Source organism: Saccoglossus kowalevskii, chromosome 16, assembly GCF_978046115.1.
Source record: "Saccoglossus kowalevskii chromosome 16, keSacKowa6.1, whole genome shotgun sequence".
NCBI lineage: Eukaryota > Metazoa > Hemichordata > Enteropneusta > Harrimaniidae > Saccoglossus > Saccoglossus kowalevskii.
In genome coordinates this window covers 12022406-12045476 of record NC_140656.1, presented here as the reverse complement: position 1 = coordinate 12045476, position 23071 = coordinate 12022406, and the positions used below count along the sequence as shown (strand labels likewise).

General features: G+C 32.8%; 1 protein-coding gene and 1 long non-coding RNA gene across 3 annotated transcripts in view; one reads left to right on the top strand and one right to left on the bottom strand.

The window, feature by feature from the left end:
- Positions 1 to 23071, top strand: part of LOC100372541 (copper-transporting ATPase 1-like) — a 40826-nt gene that overhangs the window by 7254 nt on the left and 10501 nt on the right. Inside the window, exons 2-12 of one of the 2 annotated variants that reach the window (XM_085491041.1) lie at positions 7354 to 8063; positions 10834 to 10914; positions 12470 to 12691; positions 14085 to 14245; positions 15697 to 15938; positions 16143 to 16293; positions 18160 to 18393; positions 18948 to 19197; positions 20816 to 20940; positions 21566 to 21709; positions 22832 to 22882. In XM_085491041.1, coding sequence (XP_085347167.1) covers positions 7367 to 8063; positions 10834 to 10914; positions 12470 to 12691; positions 14085 to 14245; positions 15697 to 15938; positions 16143 to 16293; positions 18160 to 18393; positions 18948 to 19197; positions 20816 to 20940; positions 21566 to 21709; positions 22832 to 22882 — 2358 coding nt within the window. In that variant the 5' untranslated portion in view covers positions 7354 to 7366. The remainder of the gene's footprint in view (positions 1 to 7353; positions 8064 to 10833; positions 10915 to 12469; positions 12692 to 14084; positions 14246 to 15696; positions 15939 to 16142; positions 16294 to 18159; positions 18394 to 18947; positions 19198 to 20815; positions 20941 to 21565; positions 21710 to 22831; positions 22883 to 23071) is intronic. The other variant, XM_085491042.1, reaches the window with a different exon arrangement.
- Positions 9876 to 10538, bottom strand: LOC144360533 (uncharacterized). Its single transcript, XR_013422263.2, has 2 exons — positions 10445 to 10538; positions 9876 to 9955 (listed from the first exon to the last, which is right to left on the bottom strand). It is a non-coding gene; the product is annotated as an uncharacterized LOC144360533 (long non-coding RNA).

The window sequence follows — 23071 nt, the reverse complement described above, 5'->3', positions numbered from 1 at the left end:
AACCATCCATGGGACAACAAATAAAATATTTCAATGACGTTTAGTATATGCAAATGCTGTATGTAAATTTTGTTATGTTACTGTATTTGCTCTACTAGAAGCATATGTGCTCACGTAAAAGACCGGCGTAATCACAGTGCCTCCACTGACTCTTTGAGGGACTGTGGCAGAATCTTTTGTCAAAATAAGACATGTTTAATTACTGTAAAACCATTTATTTTCGCTGGCATTTACTGGTAATTTCATTATTTTGATATTTTGAGCACATACACTGGGTCTTACAAAATGTAAGTTCACAAACTACTTGGCTGGTAAACAATGAGTTCTATTGTTATTTTACAAGTTTATGTCGATTTAATTTAGCGAAAATTACAAAATTAAAAACCAGCGAATAAATGTCTGTACAGTATTTAATATTCAGTAAATGCAATTTTGCTAAGTAGACTTCTATTGAAGATGCACTACTAAAAATAAAATAGAGCAAATACCATATAACCCCCCCCCCCCCCTACTAGTAATTTACAAACATTTTGTATGAAAGAATCCTCAAAATCAATGAACGATGACTATTTCATGGCCAAGTGTAAGCAGTTGTTGACCCCACTACGTGTTCTCATCAAACTGCATTAATCGATTAGCCTTCTCTAAAGTTGGGGGCCAACAAGCTTACACATGTCTAGAATAACTTATTTGCTTTTAGCCTTGATAAATGCAGCTATTTACTTAGGGAGGACATGCATAACATACATATACATGTATCGTTCACTAGCTCACAATAAGTGGAATATATAGTATGGTTTCTATTATTAACTATTGTTGAGATAAATCACTTTTTTCTATTCATAGATGTTTTAATGTGGATGTTTAATAAATATCGAGTTAAATATCCACCGCATAAGGAAATTAAAAGTCTGAAAATACTAAACTACTTTCTAGGTGTAGGTTCACGGTGTGTGAGTGCATGAAATCGTGCCAGACAAAACAATGTTAAGTTAAGCCACTATATAGTATTTGTACCCCTCTTGGATAATACCTCTTTATTAAAATTGGTCTGCCCCTAAATCAGAGCAGTACACAACAATTTTGTTTGTAACATGATTAATTTTAGCATGATGTAAGATAATGCTATAATACAAGCTTTGAATTGATGTTTGAAAACATACGATATGTATACAGACTGCCTCTGTCTGAGCAGAATAACCTGAGAAACTTATCTTGTTTAGATATACGTTTTATAATCAGTTTGTGGTTTCATGTATGTTTTATTGTACTATCTGTTTCCCTAAAGTGTTGCCTCCTAAAAACATAATTGGCCTGTCCCTTGGGTATTTCTATTAATCCCATTAAATGCCACCAGCCACATGCCTATATACTTTCAGGGATGAACCAATGATATTTACCTTATTTTGCCAAACTCTCAGAAAAACTTAGTTTCCGTTCCGTCTTTCCTCAGCCTTCTGAAATGTAATTGATTGGTTGCATTATGGCTCTACCCCATATCCTGTCATTTATTTGCAATGTACATCAGATATGTCCATTGCCCGCCGTGATTGATGCATCGCTTCATGAATATTTCATATCCATCACATTCCACATCTGTAATTAAATTAAACTCAATACAAAGTGACAAATTTTTTTTTTTTTTTTGTATGAATATTCCGTCACAAATGTAGCAAGCATTTTGCATCAATATTCATGAGTTTCCTGATCATTCTTTGTTTCGATGTAAGAGATCTTATATTAGAGTCAAGGGACTTCGCAAAGAGATTACTGCATTTTACTATCGGGGCTCGCATATTGAGCTTTTGATCCAGCGCAAGATGTATTTATAGATACTTACTCTGTAGTTGGAAATTACGTCTTCCGGCAGAGCAGCATGTCTTGGAACCGGTATAGTAGAAAGGGAGTCAGCGAGAGTGAAAGGTATTTTTCAGGATATTCCTCTGGACTGGAATTACAACTAACCTTGTTCACGCTGCATCATGGGTTGATCACGGAGTATGCATGGCTTGCTTGCGTATTAATTAATGCATGTAGTCTACCTACTACTGCACTCAAGATAACAGCATAACTCTTCTTCGCACCATGTCGGTTAATCGATATGATAAGAAACGTGACAGCGTACACGTAAGGTAATTTTGTTTTTTTAATACTACCGGGGGTAATAATATTCTAAACTTAAATTTTTTTTTTTTTATAATATTTGTGGAAAAGTGTAAGTGTTGAATTATGAACACAACACCTACCTTTATCACAATAATAAACTTTGATTTGAAAGGTATTTTTAGAATACTTTGTGATCATACTGTAAAATATAGTAATATTCTTGTGCCAGGTGACAGTTCCATCCATTGAATGTTGTCTGTATGGATTATTTTATGTGCAACTCATTTAAACTTAGTTACCTTTCAGTAAATAAATCTACTGAAATATTTTCATATGCTATAATTTTGCAGAGTTTGCAAAGATTTTCTGTAATTTGTTATTGTTAATTTTTGACCAATCCTGATATTCTGGTCCAATTGTATGGGAACAAACTGCAATGGTAAAAAATAAGGAGTTTTGTCTATAGAGTTGAAAACAACAATTCCAAACAAAAAATAAAATTATAGTTTTCAGTTAGGTTTAAAAAAAAAATTCTGATTTTGTTTTTCATTGACTTTATTTTGATTGATTTTTTTCTCAAAACTGCATTTTTGTGGTATGCATGGAGGTATACAAATGACATCCTTTGAGGCTGGAGACCAATCGTTTAGAATTGTTCACAAAGATGAATAGGTGAAAGCATTTGTTGACCAAATATACTCAAAGTGTTGTGTTAGCAGGACACACAACAACATTCGTTAAATAAAAAAATAAAAACCACTAATACCATGTGTATTAGTGATTGTTACTATACGTTCCAAAATCACCAATCCACATGTGTTTTAAAGAATTCACATTTATTCCTTGAATGAATAATTAGACATATGCTACAAAACAATGTTTTCATGTCATGGTAAACCATAATCTAATTTATTCATCAATATGCAATATCAAACAAATAAAAAATGACATGTTCTCATTCATATGTCTTGAAGACCACCATACTACAAGTCTCGATTTTTAAAATTGAAAACATAAATTAAGACGAAAAATAGATATAATGGTATCTTTAACTCTTTTAAAGTCAGCGTTAGTTATCTTTCTCAGATTAAACCCACGTAACTTTTTCCATAATATGATTAAGATTTTGATTGAGATCTGATAAAAATTTGTTTTTTTAAATATTTAAAAATATTTTTAAAAAGTGGAAACAACAAATGGAAAAAATTCATTCCAACATTTTGGCTGAAGAAAAATATATGGCATCCAAAAAAAGTTAAATAGAAAAATACATCTTAGAAATACAAGACTGAAAATGTCTGCTCTAATCATTAAATGTGATTTGTATGTAGAATAGGATTGATTTCATGATTCCTGCTTATTTGTATTTCTAATATCGTCAATAATTAAGTTAATACATTAGTAATAGAATTTGAGAGCAGCATGCACAGTGAGTCCACATTCTTGTCAATTATGGATAGATTTTAAGATTAGAAATAGTTTACCCTGAAGTTGTCATTCACTTAACATCGTTGTCCTGATGAATAATTGAAAGTTCACGTATGTCTTGACTTTCTAATTTAAATTGGTCGCACTCTGAGATGGTAAAATCTTTTCTGGAGAACTGAAGCAACATCCTAGGCTAAGTTGTAGGTGATATTGGTACAGCGAAAACTGCCACAAATGAATTTTTCTCCCCAGGATACAGAGAGCATACGACCACAGTGCTTTTTTTCTACCACTACACTGCTAGTCTGACATCGCCAGTCATTAATTATCTTGACTGGCAATGTGGTTTACATGTATTTCCACTTTGCCATTGTTGATGTTTTTTTAATTAAATTGTAAAATCACTGAAAAATCAAAAACTTTTATGTACTGTAGAATACTTTATTTTCGCTTGGAATAAATTTTCGCTGATGGAATGATTCAGTGAAAATAAAATCCGGCTATGAACTTGGTTACTGTAAAATACTTTATTTTAGCTGGAATTAGTTTTCGCTGAAAAGACATTTCTGGTACTTTGTATGGAATTTATTTTCACTGAATGTAAAATATAGACAAAAAGGTATATTCGCTGAATCATTCCTGTCAGCAAAAATTAATTCCAAGCGAAAATGCCTACTGTGAATGCATTAAATATTGGCTGGTCTTTAATTTCTCTAGTTTTGCTGATAAGTGAAATTCGCTAAATTAAATTCACATGATCTTGTAAAATAGAAAACATTGTTGTCCTGCCAAGTTCGTGAAATTGCTCAAAACATCAAATACCGGTAGTAAAAATAAATGGTATTACAGTATTCTTTTCCTGCCAGAACATATTTTAAAATTTTCCTCATAATATTTTGTTGGTCATTTTGACACTTACATGTATGCACATAATTTCTCATTGTTTAAAAATATGAAAAAAATGATATGAATTTAATTTGTGAAAAGTTGACAAAAGTTGACTTTGGCATTCGGAGAAGGTTTATTTAAAATAATTTCAATTTCAATGACATATATGCTTGCATGTACAATCATTTCATGTACCCGACTCTCTGCAATAGGTGATTTTCCGTTCACCACGAGATTTTGCATATTGCGTGAAAGGCGCGGACTGAACGTCTGTCATAAAGATCAAACGATTTGATTTAATTTATAATTATTTTTTTATAGCTCAATGTCATAATGGCGATTCTTGAGGGGAACATTGCGTTGAGACACCCTAACTTAATTGAAATTAACCATCATCACATGTGTACAGCGCATTATGTTTGACGAATCCCATGCGATGTTCTGAAGCCGCTACAACGCTACAATGACCTTTGTTTGTCCTGTTTTTTCATTCAATTTCACGCATAACGCGGGAACTCAGTCAACGGAAAATGGTCTATTTTATTGACTAGGAATTAGAAATTCATAAAATAGAAAAACATTTTAAAAGCACTTTTAAGTCCTCCATTGATATTTGTTGCGCAAAATTGGGTCACTCAAGAAAGTTTAACTTGGCAAAAATTGACTTATATTGGAAAATTTTGTTACTTATCCTGAAAAATATCTTTCTGTCATGCTGGCTCCCTTATAGAAAATACCAGGATGTGTGACCTTTAGAGGTCATACGTAATGCCAGGATGTGTGACCTTTAGAGGTCATATGTAATGCCAGGATGTGTGACCTTTAGAGGTCATACATAAGGCTTATTGAATCCTAGTTAAACTTGACTTCCAATCAAAAAATTAAGAGAAACTACTGAGTTTTGAAAAGTTTAACAAAGCCCAAACTTTCAATGAAGTCTCTCTCAGTGATTTGACATTTGAACCAGTATTACCCCCTTTACCCCCCCATACCTTACACACATACAACAATATCTTAAGAGAACTGTACCTAAAACATCAGAAATTACACTGTTGAATTTTATTATTATGTCCTACATTTTTATTTTTGTGTTTTCAGCTGTTATGATTTATATCTTTAAGTAGTTCACAGAATATCAATGTCCGTTCATGCAAATATACTTTAAAATGTGTCTCGTGGTACCCTTGAGTGATCTTCACTTAATCATAATTATAGTCTCTCGAGATCGATGATAAATTATTCAATGTTGTCATAATCTTTTTTAGTTCGACTGTCTGATTTTTGATAAAATAATCATTTATTTTTATTCCATCAATTCACCCACCGGTGATGACCTTATTCAAATGCTGTCAATCCACATTTATTGATGTCTCTTTTTATTGATGAGAAATAAAAATAGTTACGCTTTTGAATATTTCTGTTTTTTTTTTTCAATATTACCCGGTACACACTTCTTCAGTTTGAAAATATCTACAACCATGTTTAACACCCTTGTCTGAATTGCATGGTTTTACAAGCTGATGTACTGAGAGGTTGTGTACTCAATCTCGGTAAAATGCACAGATCTGATAAAAGAACACAGACATTTGCAAATTCATTAAAATGAGACTCATTTTGACCACCTTTTCACCACCAGACTTTCTCACTCTAGTTTTTACTCAAAATTTTGGTTATTATTGTCCAAATCTTCTGAAGCAAAGTGCAGACTATAATGGGACTGTTTTGTGAACTTGTGATGAAAAATGGAAACTGGTAGTGAAAAGGTTAAAATCACCTAAATCATTTAAACATATGCACTACTAATAGAGAAAATACGTACAGTAGCTTTATATAACTTGATTCAATGACCCTATAGAGGTCTGTGCTTGATCGTCATGCATACATAGTTTTTCCTGTACCAGCTGCACATGTTGGTGTTTCACTATATTGTAAGCATCCAGGCAATGCCTTGAGCAAGAAAAATGCACGAAAGCTTGCATGGTCTTTAAATGTGCAGACTGATGAATCAGAACTCTTTTCTTCTATCATTGTTACAACAAATCTTATAGCAGTCTGTTAAAAAATTGAGAATTCCAATCAGGAACACATCCTCGCTGATTTATTCTCCGTAAAAGCTCAATTAATCCATGGTAGTAAAAATAATTGCTTTTCACACTGCATGGATTATTACTTTGCTCAATTAAAATGCATGCACTTATGTACACGTGGTTTCCATGGGAATTTAAGTCATATTTTAATGATTCAGGAGAAACAAATACAATTTTGGGTTTATATTATTATTATTTTATTTCCAATTCTCTAAAAATAATATACCCCATTAACCTGGGGGAACAGGTTACAATGCAAAAGTTACAGGCGTGACTTTAATTGTCTCACTAAAATGTTGTTTATTGGAGATGTACTTTTAATAGAGAAAATATGGTAATAAGATACAGTGAGAATTATTTGATTTAGATTTTTGAATTTTCCCGCCAAAATGTTGGTGTCGCAATTTGTGCATTTTTATGTGATTTTCATGTATTTCTTTTTCAATTCTGGACCAACTATTCATAAATTCTCATTGCCTACATGACTTGATCAAATGGGTTTTTTTTTGAAGAAGAAAAGGTTAAAATTTTGGTGTAATTAATTCTTGTACGATTTTGTTTTGTGATTACTCAAAACAGCAGTGTTTATAATGAGACGATGTAAACAAAATTTCTCTAGCCATAAATTATTCCTGCGATAAGTTATGCACAAAAGCTTCAAACACAAACTAAAAAGTTATAATTTAAAGTTGTGATGGTAAATTGCAAATTAAAAGGATATTATTTAATCATCATTATTACTAGCTGTGCAAATTAATATACACTGCAAATTAATTTTTTAATTGATGTGTACACATAACTGTGCAATAAGTGTTTACATTATTGTAATTTTATTTCATTTCAGACAAAACTGGACGATGTTTCCCCAGTTGTTATCGTACCGTCAGAAAAACGTGGAAGACACCGTCCACTTAGACAGGGTAGCAGACATTCGAGTATGGGGTATGAAATGCAGGTTGTGCGCCGAAACAATCAAGAGTACGTTGACAGGACAGCTTGGCGTCAAAGAAATCACCCCCTTCCTGAGTGAAAGCCAAGTACGTGTCATCTATCGTTCAGACTACACAACAGCAGAGGTTGTCAATGATGCTATAACTGGAATTGGATATGACACATCGCTTCTCGAAGACAAACCGCTCATTATGATCCCTAGTGACAACTATGCCGAAGGTCAGCCGCTTCTTGCATCTCTCGAAGACTTGTCAACATCAGAACTTGTCTCACCTAGAACATCCCTGATAATGTCATCCAAACGAAACTCAGCATTACTACAGACTGTTTTAAGCAGAGGCATCACACCGGAACAACTGAATGCTGCCCTCACAGGCAGGAGTACACTTCCACCAGAAACGACAAACATTTTCGTGGATGGAATGAAGTGTGTGGCATGTGTGACTGCAATCGAGGGACAACTCACAAAACAAGATGGCGTCAGATCGGCTGATATCTCACTTGAGAAGAAAAGAGCGCAAATTGACTATTTCCCAGAAAAAGTCAGCCCGGAAGAGTTACGAGAATTGATACACAACATGGGGTACGATGCTCGGGTGGAAGGTAAGTGAAAAAAACAACAACAAAAAACGCTATTTATTGATTGTTTTCCTAACACAGTTTCCAACTGTATATGACACAGTATTTAGCTACTGTGTTAAGTATGTCCTCTGGTGATCTTTATCTCTAGCAACTAAACTTTACTTTGATTGCATGCTATGCTCTGATTACACCCTTCATATACATTCAAACCACTCTTCATACGGTGAATCCAAGACAGAATGCATCGCAATTATACTTTCCTAATACAATAACTACATACCTTTTTGTTGCACAGTGCTCTTGCTAGCCTATACTAATTTTAAATACACATAAATCCAAAAAATAATCTGAAAACTATAGGTCACACTCTGAAAATTGTTATTTAACAACATATAACACTAAACAGGTTATAAACCATTGCTGAGTTTTAAAAAATGCACACTGGCCATGAGAAACCAATTTTCGTGAACTTCGTGGGTCAGTGAATCATGAAATTTTTACTTTTGCATAATTTTGTCCTCATGAATGCCTTAAAATCAACAAATTGTGGTAAACTGTTATATTTCCATGCTAGAAACGTTTGGTATTTTCTAATCTGAGATTGTTGCAGCAGAAATTGTGCTGCAATATTTCACCATTTTCTTCAATTTGCATAAAATAGGGTTCTCGTGTAATTTGAAATCAGCAAGGAACACAATATCATGAAGGTTGATCTCTAATAATTTATTTTGTTATTATTTATCTGAAACCGAATAGAAAGGCCTTAAATTGTTCAACCACCTGTTAATGGTATAGATTCTGTCTACTGTCTTTTGGAATGTAATATCATCTCGCTCCCATTGGAAAGTTGAAATAATTTTAAATACCAGTGTAACGTACTAAAGTATAATAATGAATAACAGTCAATGGAATTAACACAATGTCAGCTGCAATGTCAAAACAAAGAAGTTGTCATGGAAATTTAATATTTAACCAAACATATTTTATAAAATGTTTACTGGGTAATCAAAATAAATTTTTAAATTTTCAACTGCAATGGGATGCAGGTCCTAAATGAAATGTGTATTGACCTGATTGGCTAACATAATAAGCCAATCACATTTCCTGTACTGTATCATTCCTAGATTAAATTTAATTATTTCTGTAGTGCTCCAAACTACTTGTCATTTTATTCATACATTATGTAATCAAATAATAATCTGAAAAAACTTAGGCATGAATTGACCTCAGATAATAGCAGGTTCATCTGTAACAAACTTTAGTGATTCTAATAATGGGACGCCCAGTACAGGGAGAGACTCATTTTGAGACAGGGACCAATTTGTGATAAAGTTATACCAAATGAATTTTGTTTCTCATTTTACATATTGGGATTCACTTATGCTAATGTAATCCTCGGCTGTAACTACATGGATACAGTGGAGGGCACAAAGCTGGGGCTTTGTTTATAAATGTATTATAAAAATAGTAATTACTGATAATCAGCTTTCATTCAAATATTTAATAGTGATTGCCGTAAGAGCTAAACATTGTCCAAGCCCATTATGTGTGTGCATGTGACCACAGTTCTTCTAGTAACCGTGATGTGACATAGTAAATGTGACTATGCACTTATTCAAAAAGAGGTGCTTGCAGATCAGATAATGTTAAACTTACTCATTAATATTAATTAGAACTAATAATGATGTCACAAAAGCCATTTCTGGATTGGTCAATTTGAATTGTAACACCCATTTTGATTTATGAAAACATAGGTTGCTTTATAAAAACTGTAGGCATCACAAGCTCCCACAGGTATTACAGTCTCTTACACCACCAACTAGAAACGCGTACTCTGGTTATATCGTATATTTATTCCATATGGTCAATAGTTACGGAATCAGAACAGGTTAGCAAATCTCCAGAATATGGTTCTAAAATATACAAAACAAAATAGGGAAACTATAATATTCGAAGTAAATCAAACAATTCTCATCATAAAATGTACAGTAAATTAAATATACATTTCTCTTAATATGTGCAGAAAAATCGAGCAATACAACCAATAAATATACGGCAAATAAAATATGTAACAATAAATAACAATGCTAACTGAAATATTTGTCAACCATTTTGACAAGCCAAAGCACAAACTGCATACCATGTGCTCTATTGAACGTGCAGCTGACCACATGTACGTAATGTGTTTGGGCACAAAAAAAATGGGTGGCAAATAGTATAAATAATAAAACAATTTTCAAAGAAATAAGTCTTAACGAATACTAACATTTACAGACTTGCAATAATAACCCAAAGTAAGAGTGATAAAATCGGAGTTCACACGAGTACTCAAACTTGTAACAAATCACTGCCAATAATTTCATGCTGATGAAGCCAACAATGAAAAAGAAAACCTTCCTTACCTCGTTTAGTGGCACCTTCCCGGACCGGTGTACAAATGTTAGCAAACCTAGCAAGTTTCAAAAAACTCAACGCGGCAGGGCAGGGCAATTCAGAGTAGACACAGAGACGTCTTCACTCTTCAGAAGCACATGCAGAACTGAAGACAATAGCCTGCCTAGCCCAGAGTTCACCACAGGTCAAACAGGTGAAACAAAGGAATCTAACTATGTAATCAATAACCAATCAGAGGGGAGGTTTGCACAACTTACAAAGACATTTATAACAATCCCAGCTTTGTGTCCTTCACTGTACTCTGTCCAATACTTACATATACTAATAACATTACTGGATGCTAACTTGCAAACTAACCTTAACAATATTTCTCTTACTCTGGCCTTCTCCATCAAAGCTATTGCCAAAAATTCACCTTGTGTACATATGAAGACGTCATCGCCATGGGAACGAAGATCTCTGTTATCAGATTGTGATGGTAAAAAAACAAAAGAAATTAGTTGTTTTAATTTAAACTGTTGTATGTGAGGTGTATGGAAACTAGTATACATGCATGTGTCTATTATTACTGTCTGTAACTGTGTTTATATCACCATGGCAACCTTCATTAGATTCTATGTTTGTGAATGTCATAATTTTCTCAACCAACATTTTGGTGCACCATTTTATACCTTTTTATCTACCGGTACTTTTCTATAATTTTTTTTGTTAATTTTGGATCAAATGGATATAATTTCCTATTGGCTATGGTCTCGAGCAAAATTGTTGAAAAATAGAAAACAAATTATGTGAATTATTTTGTAAAGGTGACAAAAGTTGTCTTTGGTGCTGAATCAGATAAAATCGAGATTTGTAACTTCTGTAAACATATTTCACATTCACAAGTATCTAAAAGTTAGGCACCTTGCATGTATCATATTTTATCTACTGTAAATACTTTATTTTCGCTTGCAACTAATTTTCGCTGAAGTAATGATGCAGTGAAAATAGAATCCAGCGACTATAACTTTTTTCATATATTTCACATTAAACTCATCAAAAATCAGTGAAAATACATTCCATACAAAATACCCAAAAAGTCTTTTCAACGAAAATTAATTCCAGCTAAAATAAAGTATTCCACAGTATATACATATCAAGCGTCAGAGTCAACTTATCTCATCATTCACAAAATGTTTTCATATTTTTTATAAAATTTTGATCAAGAATTTTAGCCAGTAGGTACTACTAGTAGGTACGTTATTAGTCTAAAATGATAAATAAAGATATAGAAAACCACGTAAAATCTTGGCAAGAAAAATTGTGCTCATAAAAATGTTACCTTAAGTGACCTGTAAAACAACTTTACATGGTTTAGTGTGAGGATGGTACTTGAACTTGAAACCCCATTCATACCAATGTGTTGTCTCACATATGCCTCTATTAATGATGTGCTTCTAATACAACAAATATGGTAGGCTTTATAAAAAAACATCAGCCGAGCTGTGGGCATGGTTTTATATCCAGTGTTCTCCCAAGGTACATGCCCAAATATGGTTGCTAGTTGCATAATGATAATTAGTAATAATAATAGTAATTTGCATACTTATTTTATTGTAATTAATAGAAATAATTCACATATAAATATCATTTATTGTTTTTTAACCTTTTCACCAGCGGACTTTCTTGTCCAAGTTTTTCTGCCCTTTTTTTCTTGTATTCTTCAATATTTCTGGAAATGAACCCTAATTTTGGAGCCAACAGACACAATTTGAGTCAATTTTCAGTTTTTACTCAAAAATTTATCTAATTTTGTCTCAAATTTTCTAAAGGAAAGTACAGACTATAAATGGGACTAGTTTGTGAATTTGTGATGAAATAAGGAAACTGGTGGTGAGAAGGTTAAAGGTGCCCTGCATGGCATTTCAGTGGCCAAGCATGGTAAACCTCTTGTATGTTGTATAGAGTATAACACTGCATAGATATGACAACACATCCACAGCATCATACTGTCTTGCACTCTGTTATACCTGTATAAATGTATATTTTTGCAGACCTGGTAGAATCAAATGAGAATCGCACTGACGAATCACCGGTGCCGAGGGAACCTGTTGTCCGTTTTAACATCACCAACAACAACAGCGAAAACGAACACCCAAATGTCATTATTGAAATCCCAGAAAGGGCAAAATCGGAAAAATGTATTTTGAAAGTTGAAGGCATGACTTGTGCATCTTGCGTTAATACCATCGAGAAGAACCTAATGAAACATACAGGTACTGATAACACTATGGAGGGCTGTTGCTATGACAACTCTCTTTATTTGGGCACTATATTTATGAAAATCCATCCAAATTGAGGATATGAATTTTTATCATTACATTATTATTATTATTATTATTATTATGGGTCAAGATCATTGGAATACTGAAAATTGAAACCAAAAAATGGAGAAACTGAAATTGAAAAAAAAATCCAAATTGCCACTTTTAATCCATTTGAATACATTCACAATATGACCAGGAAACTTGTATCATGATATTTATGCTCAATGGCTGATCCATCAGGTTCACTGGGGCATATGTCTACATAAGAATATGATATACAAAAAAGCCTAAAATATGGAATATCATTTCCCCATTTATACATATATTAACAAATGTTTGAATTTTAATGTGAAGTTATTTACAATTAAACTATTATTACTTGACCATTATCAGTTTATAAAACTGAATGTTAAAACATATATATTGTTGGACAGTCACTTATCACATATGTTGTACTGTATATTCTGTTGACACATGCAGTTTAAAAGAAATAACTGCTGAATATTATACCAAATTTATCCCAGAAATATTATTCATTCATAGTATCCTTAATTGATTTAGCTAATCTGTAATTTTGCAAATTTGAGATGTAGCTATATTCTCATAATTACATTGTTGGCACTAAATTAAAATTCTGTTAATTTGTGCATTGAGCCAAATTTGCTAAAAAAGCATGTAGTTATTTCTAGATGTTTTTATAGTATTGCTTAAGAAATGAACAGTGCATTAGTTTCTACACTGAATTGAGATGACTGCTCATGACTGAACATTTAAAATTTCAACCAATCAGTGATGACTTTCCAAGCTTACAATTTGCATATACCAGTACATTGTCTAATTAATAGGTCCTTGACCAGGTGTTTGTCACATATTGGCCAATGCAATCAATCATTTGGGTTTTGAATCTTTGTGTGATAGCAGCTGATCAGACTTTTTGATGACCTGGTTGGTATATTTCACAACACAAACCATTTGATGTTTTTGGTGGGACTTGATTGAGATGTGACTGTTTTGTTTTAGCTGTACATTGTTATGTGCTCTAGTCACCTGGTGTTCTGATGTCTGTACTGATAGCAGACATCTTTACATCTTTGCACATGGATATCTATTAGGACTAGACCATTAGACCATGCAGGGGGGGGGGAGCAGGATTAAGCATTTCAAACAAATAATCAACCCACAAGCCTCCCTTGGGAAATTTAATGGTCTGTTCCTTATTCAGTATCATGGAATTGTGCATGTGTTGTACATGTTATGTAATAGGTCAAAGGTCATGGTGGTCAAGAGTAAATTTACTTTTTTTCTTTAATTGGCTGCATTCTATTTGTGTATTTTTTGACAGGTATTGAGTATGTGTTGGTGGCATTGATGGCTGGTAAAGCTGAAGTGAAGTATAATCCTGTGGTACTTGATCCATCACAGATTGCAGAGATGATTGAAGACATGGGGTTTGAATCATCTGTTGATGAAAGTGAATCAACTGGTGGTACTTTAGATTTAATGGTGAGTCAGTCAGCAAACCACTCTACATGTACATGTATGTATTGAATTGCTGTTTGTTACATGACTGCCGAGTGATGGCATTTATAAGCCCATTTTTTTTTCACCAACATGATAGTTATGCTGACGCCACTGCCCCTTTGAAATGAATTTACAATCAGATATTGCTAAGGTATTATAGATGCATGTTTATGCTGACTCACATGATGTTTTTGCTTTTTTATTATATGTATACAGTCTTTGTTTCACACTGTTAAAGTTTCAAAGCTCGACCACCAATGGAACATACTAAAAAATGTGAAAATGAAAAAATAATGTATCATTGTAAATGCAAATCTGTAAATAAATAAATGAAAGAATAAATACATAAACAAACAAACAAACAAATAAATAATTATTAAATTGGATTTATAAAAGATGGTGCTAGAATTTTTATATAATTTACTATTTAATAATTAACATTTCACAACCGTATTCAATCTGTACTACTTTGTCTGTAAAACTGTCTTGTCTAGGATTGTTGAAAACAATGAAACTAAGCGTTACAAACAAAAACAAAATATAAAACAACTTTAAGCTCTTTTTTTGAGAAACACGCCTCCTTCTGGGTACATACACACAAATTTCAAATTCAATGAACACAAACTCTAGAAGCTATAAAAAGTGAAGAGCCAAACAGAAATATGTCCATTTATGAACATAAAAATCATGTAGGAGAACATTCATATCCACCCTTAGTGTTTTAATATTTAAAAATCACCTTTTTTTTCAAAAGAAATATTCTCTAGTTGAGCTTGAAAATAACAGTATGTAACCAACACTGTCTAGATACATAAATAGTAAAAACTTAATTTTGGTGATTGGTGTACTTGTGAACCTGCATCTATTCTTCAAGTTCATTGAACCTGTGGAAGGAACACATCATTTTATGAATTAGTTTGGGGTTGAAAGGGATGGAAATTTGGATGGTCACATACAGGCATATTGGTAAAAATGTAACTTGACAAAATTCAGGTCACTAAATCCAAATTTGGTTGAAAAGAGCTCAGTGCATACCAACACACCTTTTTTATGTGAAACCATAGATTAAAATATTATCTGAAAATACAGTGAATATTTTTTATGAAAATTATAAAATATTTACCCTGGAAAACCTTCATCCTCATTCAAGGATTACGTTTTCAATTGCTGTAGAAACAATTTGAGTAATGCATATGTTAACATATTATGATTGATCAAGTTGTTTTCAACTTTCATTTGACTTGGTGATGTCACTTCCTCTATAGCAACCATAGTGACATCACTTCCTCCATAGCAACTGTTGCAATCATGATGATAATTGGTATATTCTACCATAGACCCTCCAATAGACTGGAGGGTCTATGATTCTACATGTTTTTTTTTATTGGCAAATGTTTATAACTTACCTTTGATGTTTTATTTCTTTTCAACAGATTCTAGGGATGTCGTGTGTATCCTGTGTAAATTCCATTGAGTCTATCGTCATGGCAATTGATGGAGTTCACTATGCCTCTGTTTCCCTGGCAACCAGTCGAGGTTCTTTTAAGTTCAACCCATCCGTAATTGGTCCTCGGGACATTATGAAAGCAATAGAGGACGCAGGGTTTGACGTTTCTCTACCAAGCAAAGATGGAAGTGCATCCACCATGCTGGCACACAAGCAGACAATACGCAAGTAAGTCAACACTCACCAGTATATTCCCTCGTGGGCTTGCGTCCAACATGCTTTGGTAAATGCCAGGATTCGAACGTCAAATTTATATATTGATTTATCATTAATCAGAGTCCGACATGTTCTAAAATAAGGTAAATCTTTCAAGACGCAGAGATGAGGACTATAATCTAAACCCCTGATGTATATATTTTTGTCTTGTTATAGGTGGCGTAATTCATTTCTGATTTCATTGTGTTTTGGTGTACCAGTTATTGTTATCATGTTGTATTTCATGATAACTGGTAACCATATACTGGTGTTCCCTGGAATGTCGCTGGAAAACTTGCTTCTTTTCTTATGTGCAACACCTGTGCAGGTGAGTGTCAATAACTGTCTTTATTCTACCTGTTGTGTTCGATGATTTAAAAAAAAAAAATAATCATTTACATGGACCTGTAGTGTAAATTTATTATGCATTGGAACAAAACAAGCATGTGCAGTAAGTTCATTAAACAAAATAAAATCTGTTTCAAAGATTTTGTCAAAATTTGATCAATCTGGTTGGTTGAACATTTGGCAGAAAAAAATAAAACATTTTTTTTTTCAATTTTTACCTTGCCCGTACCATCAAAGATGGAAGGGAAAGGTATATTTAAGGGAAAGATTTCCGTTCGTCCGTTAATAATTGTTTTTGTGTGCACAATAACCTTACTAATTCTACTCTAAACTTTATCAAACTTGGTCACCTTATTCATCAGTATAAAGTCTTCCCTGAGTATGAATGACAGATGTCCTATATGAAAATATCATGCAAAAATTGAGAAAATCTGATAAAATATTTTGACTGTCTCTACTTGACTGATCACTGGTGATACACATTCAAAGGTCACTGATCTCAGTGGAAACATGCATTGTTGTCTGTGTTGAATGAAGCAAATCATTTATCTTGTAATAATATCATTGGTAATGTATCTCTCAAATCCACATGGGGAATACTAAAACCAACTCATGGAGAGAGTTTTTGCACAGTCTGATACACATTTGCAAACCTACCAATAAAATCTTTACAGAAAACAAGATGTCAGAAAATCTATATAAGCACTCCTATGAACTGGGTGCCAAACTTTGATCAAGATCTGAAGCTGATAAAAAATCTGTTTATCAAATCAAAAACAATACATAACAAATACATAAAAAGCAAAACGTTGCATCCACATTTTGAAAGGAAAATTGTACTAAAAAAATATGTATTCTGTTTTTGACAAACAGTTCATTTGACAAATGAAAATTCACAAAAATTTGTTTCAGCTATTAGAACAGAATGATAGAGCTTTTATAATACTAATTTAAAAACGCACTTCAAAACAAAGATTGCAGTGTTTGAAATTGTAGATTCTCGGGAGGCAACAGTACTGTTGACTTCTCTCTCCACTGGACACCAACCAACTAACTGACTATTTAAGTTGATTTGCATTCAAAGCAGAGCTTGCAACATGATAGCTATTCATAGAGGGCGTTTTTTTTTTACTTTTCAGATAATACAGTAGTCACACAATTAATATATAATATAAAGGCAGTTCATATTTGTCTCAGTGAATCATTGATTTTAGACATACACCTGTACAATATACTTGGACAAAAGCCAGCTAAGATTTTCTGTTATCTTGCATGTTTTATGAATCTATTCACGTCTAAATGCAGCACTTTTTTTCTGAGATGAGGCATTTGTTTTTATACTAAAATATCTGAATTACTTTGAATAAAGCTGGGAATTATGCCCCTTAAAATAATTAACAAAAATTATCAAGGATGTTAGGTAGACTGATTTCCCACTGTTGTTTCAACCCCAAAACTTGTTTGTATTCAAAATTATTTAAGACAATGCATAGTCATATTGAAACAAACTATGATAAAAAAAATAATATTATATAACATTATATTATATGTTTTTTTGTCTGCAATGAGTATGTGTAATTTATCCCCACCGATATATCAATGGGAACTTAAAGGGCGGTAGTCGTGAAGCAGAGTGTGTTTGAATTTCATGTAAACAAACAATGTAATTTACACACATTGTATATGTCGCTATGACTCGCATATCAAACATAACATGGCGCGTCGACCACTGCCCTTTAAGTAAGAAAGATTTTCTTGTGATAGTATTTTAAAAGTTCATCCTTTCAGTAAAGAAAAGTATTCTGTCGCAGCCTTGTGTTCAACCTCTATTTCATTTCTATTATAGTTTATAGGCGGCCGTTACTTCTACATCAATGCGTACAAAGCTTTGAAGCACGGATCAACCAACATGGACGTATTAATAATGTTAGCGACTAGTATTGCATATCTGTATTCGTGCATTGTTGTCTTGATTGCTATTGGTCAGCAACTGAATTACAGTCCGATGACATTCTTTGACACCCCACCGATGTTATTAGTGTTCATCTCGCTTGGCAGGTGGCTGGAACACATTGCAAAGGTGAGATTATATTGCACTAGATGGCATTTTAGTTTAGTTTAGTTTAGTTTAGTTTAGTTTAGTTTAGTTTAGTTTAAAGCAGTTTAGAGCAGTTTAGTTTAGTTTAGTTTAGTTTAGTTTAGTTTAGTTTAGTTTAGTTTAGTTTAGAGCAGTTTAGTTTAGTTTAGTTTAGTTTAGAGCAGTTTAGTTTAGTTTAGTTTAGTTTAGTTTAGTTTAGAGCAGTTTAGTTTAGTTTAGTTTAGTTTAGTTTAGTTTAGTTTAGTTTAGTTTAGTTTAGTTTAGTTTAGTTTAGTTTAGTTTAGTTTAGAGCAGTTTAGAGCAGTTTAGTTTAGTTTAGTTTAGAGCAGTTTAGAGCAGTTTAGTTTAGTTAAGTTATCACCCAAGGAGTATAGAGAGTAGCACAGATTGCATCACATGCAATGCATAATTGTTTTTGCATGCTAACGTATTATTTGTAAAAGGTCATACTAATGCACATCTTGGTTCAGGTCACCAACCTAGTCATGTCTAAGTGCAGTAATCTAATAATACTAATTTGTCATTTTTTGTTGTAGGCTAGAACATCTGATGCACTCACTAAGTTATTATCTCTGCAAGCCACGAATGCTACCCTGGTGACCTTGGGCGAGAATCTAGAAATACTTACAGAGGAACACATTGATATTGAATTAGTACATAGAGGTGATATTCTGAAGGTTGTCCCCGGTGGCAAGATACCTGTGGATGGTAAAGTAATTGACGGAACGTCCATGGCCGATGAATCACTCATTACTGGGGAATCTATGCCTGTACTGAAAAAGCCAGGTATTAAAGTGAAAAATTTGTTTGTAAAAACAAAAGAAAAAGTGATGTTGGTCACTGCGAGGCATATTTTATAATATTGGTCTTTTTTTTTTTATTTTATGAAAAAGTATGCGTCAACTCTTTGAATGCCATCATTTTTCTTGCTGAAGGTTTGGAGCAAGTTTTTGCACATTTTATGTGTTTTTCTATGATTTCTGTTAATTTTGGAGCAAATTGACTTTATGTTCCATTGGCTATAGATCTTGAGAAATAAAAAACAAATTAGAGAAAACATCAAAAGTTCAATGTAGGATAAAAAACTTAATTCCTCTAGTTTTTTCCCAAACCCCCTACCCCTCACTGAAACTTAATTGATAAATATTGACCATTAAATACAATTTGATAATCGAACAGTAGTATGGCAAAGCAGTTGGTTGTTGGGTGGGTGTAAAAAGACTTTACACTCGGACCAAACCATTTTCTCGTCTTGGATGTATTTTTTTTCATTTTCTGTTATTTTTGTCCATGATTGGATAGAAAAAAAAACGAATATCAACTACTCCAAGATTTTTTTGACTTCATAAAAAATAAAATCGTTTTTGTAAGATAGAAACTCTTTGAGATCAAAACCCCCCACCCCCAAACTAAAGCAAATAAGTTTTTTATCCGACATCGATCTTTTGACGTCGTCCCTTAGGCAGGTTTATTTTGTGGAACATGACAAAAGTTGACTTTGGCATCAAAAGTGTCAATAAGAAGAGTAAGAAATGCATGCACTTTACAACGATGCAGTTAACATCATTTGAAATTGCTTCCACATCAGTAGCACATGGTCTTACGTATTATACAAGTAATAGAGGTGTATCTATGGTAAAAGCGAGTCATATTTTAATTATGTAGTATACAATCAATGTGATTTTTACTTTATGTGCACTTCTAATAGAGAAAATACGGTATCCATAAAAAAAAGCCATTTAGCAATTGTATATAATATGAGGTTATTACGAGGATACCTCAAAGTATGCATGAAGGCAGTACAGTAGGAGTATCGACCGACTGTGTACTGTCATCGTTTATACTTTGAGGTGTCCTCGTAACAACCTTATTATTGTACATCTTTTCCTTCCAAGGATACATCATGGGAATGCCAAAATCTGAAATGTTTAGAACAGAATCAGCGAACTTCTTTGTGTGGATTCCGGTCAAACCATGATGGCAGCCATGCTTGTTTTTATTATTAGAGGACGCTTAGGCGCGTAATCATTCCATATTTGGAATTCGCATTTCCTAATATGGTAGGATGAAAATATCGCCAAATTACGGCACTTATAGCCTTACGGTGACAGATGTATAATAATACTGTGGGTGACTTTATTTTACCTGTGAATAATTTTTCGCTGAAACTCACAATGAGTGTTAACATTTATTTTTACTTAATTTCATCAAATCATAAAATTTACTTTCTGTTAGTTTTATTTCACATTTACCTCTTTACCTCTTCATTGAAAATAGAAAAATAAACTTCAATTGAAAATAAAACATCTTTACAGTATTTCCTTATCTAAAAGGAGTTTTAAACAATGGTCACCACTGTTTTACATGGCCATGTATTGTGATGGCTGTTTTACTTTGATTATAGGTGTGAATGTGATTGGTGGATCTGTTAATCAAAACGGAACTCTACTGATAGAAGCCACTCATGTTGGAGCTGATGCCACCTTGGCACAGATTGTTAAACTTGTGGAAGATGCACAGACTTCAAAAGTAAATATCCTTCTATTGTTTAAAAAAAGTGATTATTCAATATATCATTCATTACTAACACTGGTTCGATATTTTGGGTCAATTCAATACATAAAGTGAACAGATACAATGATGTTCTATATAATGTGGTATATGCTATCATTTTTCCAATCCTTTAAACACTAAAATCAACTTTTGTCACTTTTGCACAAAATTAATTGTTTGCACAAAATTAATTACTGTAAAATACTTTTAGCTGGAATTAATTTGCGCTGAAAAGACTTTTTGGGTGTTTTGTATGGGATTTATTTTCACTGATATTTGAAAAGTTTAATGTGAAATATAAGAAAAAAATGGATTTTATTTTCACTGAATTATTCTTTCAGCGAAAATTAATTCCAAGCGAAAATAAAGTATTCCACAGTAATTTTTTTCAAAATTCAATTTTAAAAATTTAGATCTAAACCTGTAGCAATTGGGAAATAAGAAAGAAAGAAAATCATAAAATAATGCGTACAAATTTACGAAATTTTGACTAAAAATTTTAGCTGAAAACTAGGAAATAAATCAAAACGCAAATGATTGATTCCAATTATCAGAAATGTTCCCACATTTATAAAAAAAATATTGAAATGTATCGTTTCAGGCCCCAATTCAACAAATTGCTGACAAGATATCTGGTTACTTTGTACCGGGCATTATTATCCTGTCGACATTGACATTGGCTATATGGTTGGTTATTGGATATATTGATTTCTCAATCATACCAGAGTTCCGTGGACAACACCAGGTAACTATAGGCTTTATTTACAATACCGTAAAATCTGTATTAGAAGCCGCATCTCTAATATAAGTCGCACCCATTCTTTTTGAGAAATTAAGAACCAAACATTCACAATTCACAATTGCTCTAATTGATGCTGCATCCCCTCTGCTGCATTGTACTATTTTAATAGAAGCCGCAGCTTCTAATACAGATTTTATAGTACTTTATTTGCTCTATTAGAAACTTATCTCCAAAAGTACTGTAAAATCTGTATTAGAAACCATGGCTTCTATTAAAATGATACAATGCAACAGAGGGGATACAGCTTTTATTAAAGCATCTACACATACAATGTATGAAAAATGATAAATTTTTTGTTCTTAATTATCAAAAAAAGAATGGTGCTACTTTTATTAGGGATGCGGCTTCTAATACAGATTTTAAGGTAGTTCTAATGTGGTATTTATAGTAAGACATGTAATTATTGATCAGTAATTCACACAATAGTTCAATTTCAGTTTTATTGTTTCAGTCGTCATGAATGATTTTGAGTTTGCAAAATGTTCTCATCGGAATTAATTTATGCATGTTTTATATTCTGTAAAATGGATAATTTTCATTGGGTTTAAATTTTGCTGATTTATCATTTCAGGCATATTCAGTGGGTTTTAAATTCACGGTTTTATAATTTAGATAATGTGTTCTATGCTAAATTTTATATATTCACTGGGTTTTAATTTAGCGCATTTTTCAGCCAGCGAAATAAGCAAAATTAAAACCCAGTGAATAATTAACCCCTTTACAGTACCATAGTAGTGCATGAGAGTAAACTAAACAATGATGACCTCCACATACTTCTATGCAGGAATGTATTGAAACTTTGTGACTCTTTGTTTGAAATTTTGGGTACCCAAACTAACTTTTTGAAGATGAACATCGATGTCACTCATTTTAATTCTTCTCCAATACAAACTGGCTTTGTTGGCTTTCATACTGCCCAGTATTTACATTTTTGTCACAAGGGTACAGTGCATTAATTTCTACTGCAAACACATACTGCAATAAAACCATACAGTTTAGTGAAAGTGTTTTGATTTATATACAATTCTTGTACATCACTAAACTTTATTTTAATCATCGTTTCAGGTTTATTTTAGTAATATTACCAATGGTAATTCAACAGCTGCACCTGACTCGGTAGGTACAAGTATTGATGATGTGAAAGGGTTGTGGTTGATGTGTAATATGCATTTGGATGCGTTCATGTAATTTACATGCAATGTATTCGTAACATGGGACTTTCATTGAAGGTGATTTGTTTTGACCCTTACGAACTTTTAATACTCTCAGTGTAATTTTTTTTTCTTCTTCTTTTTTTCTTCTTCT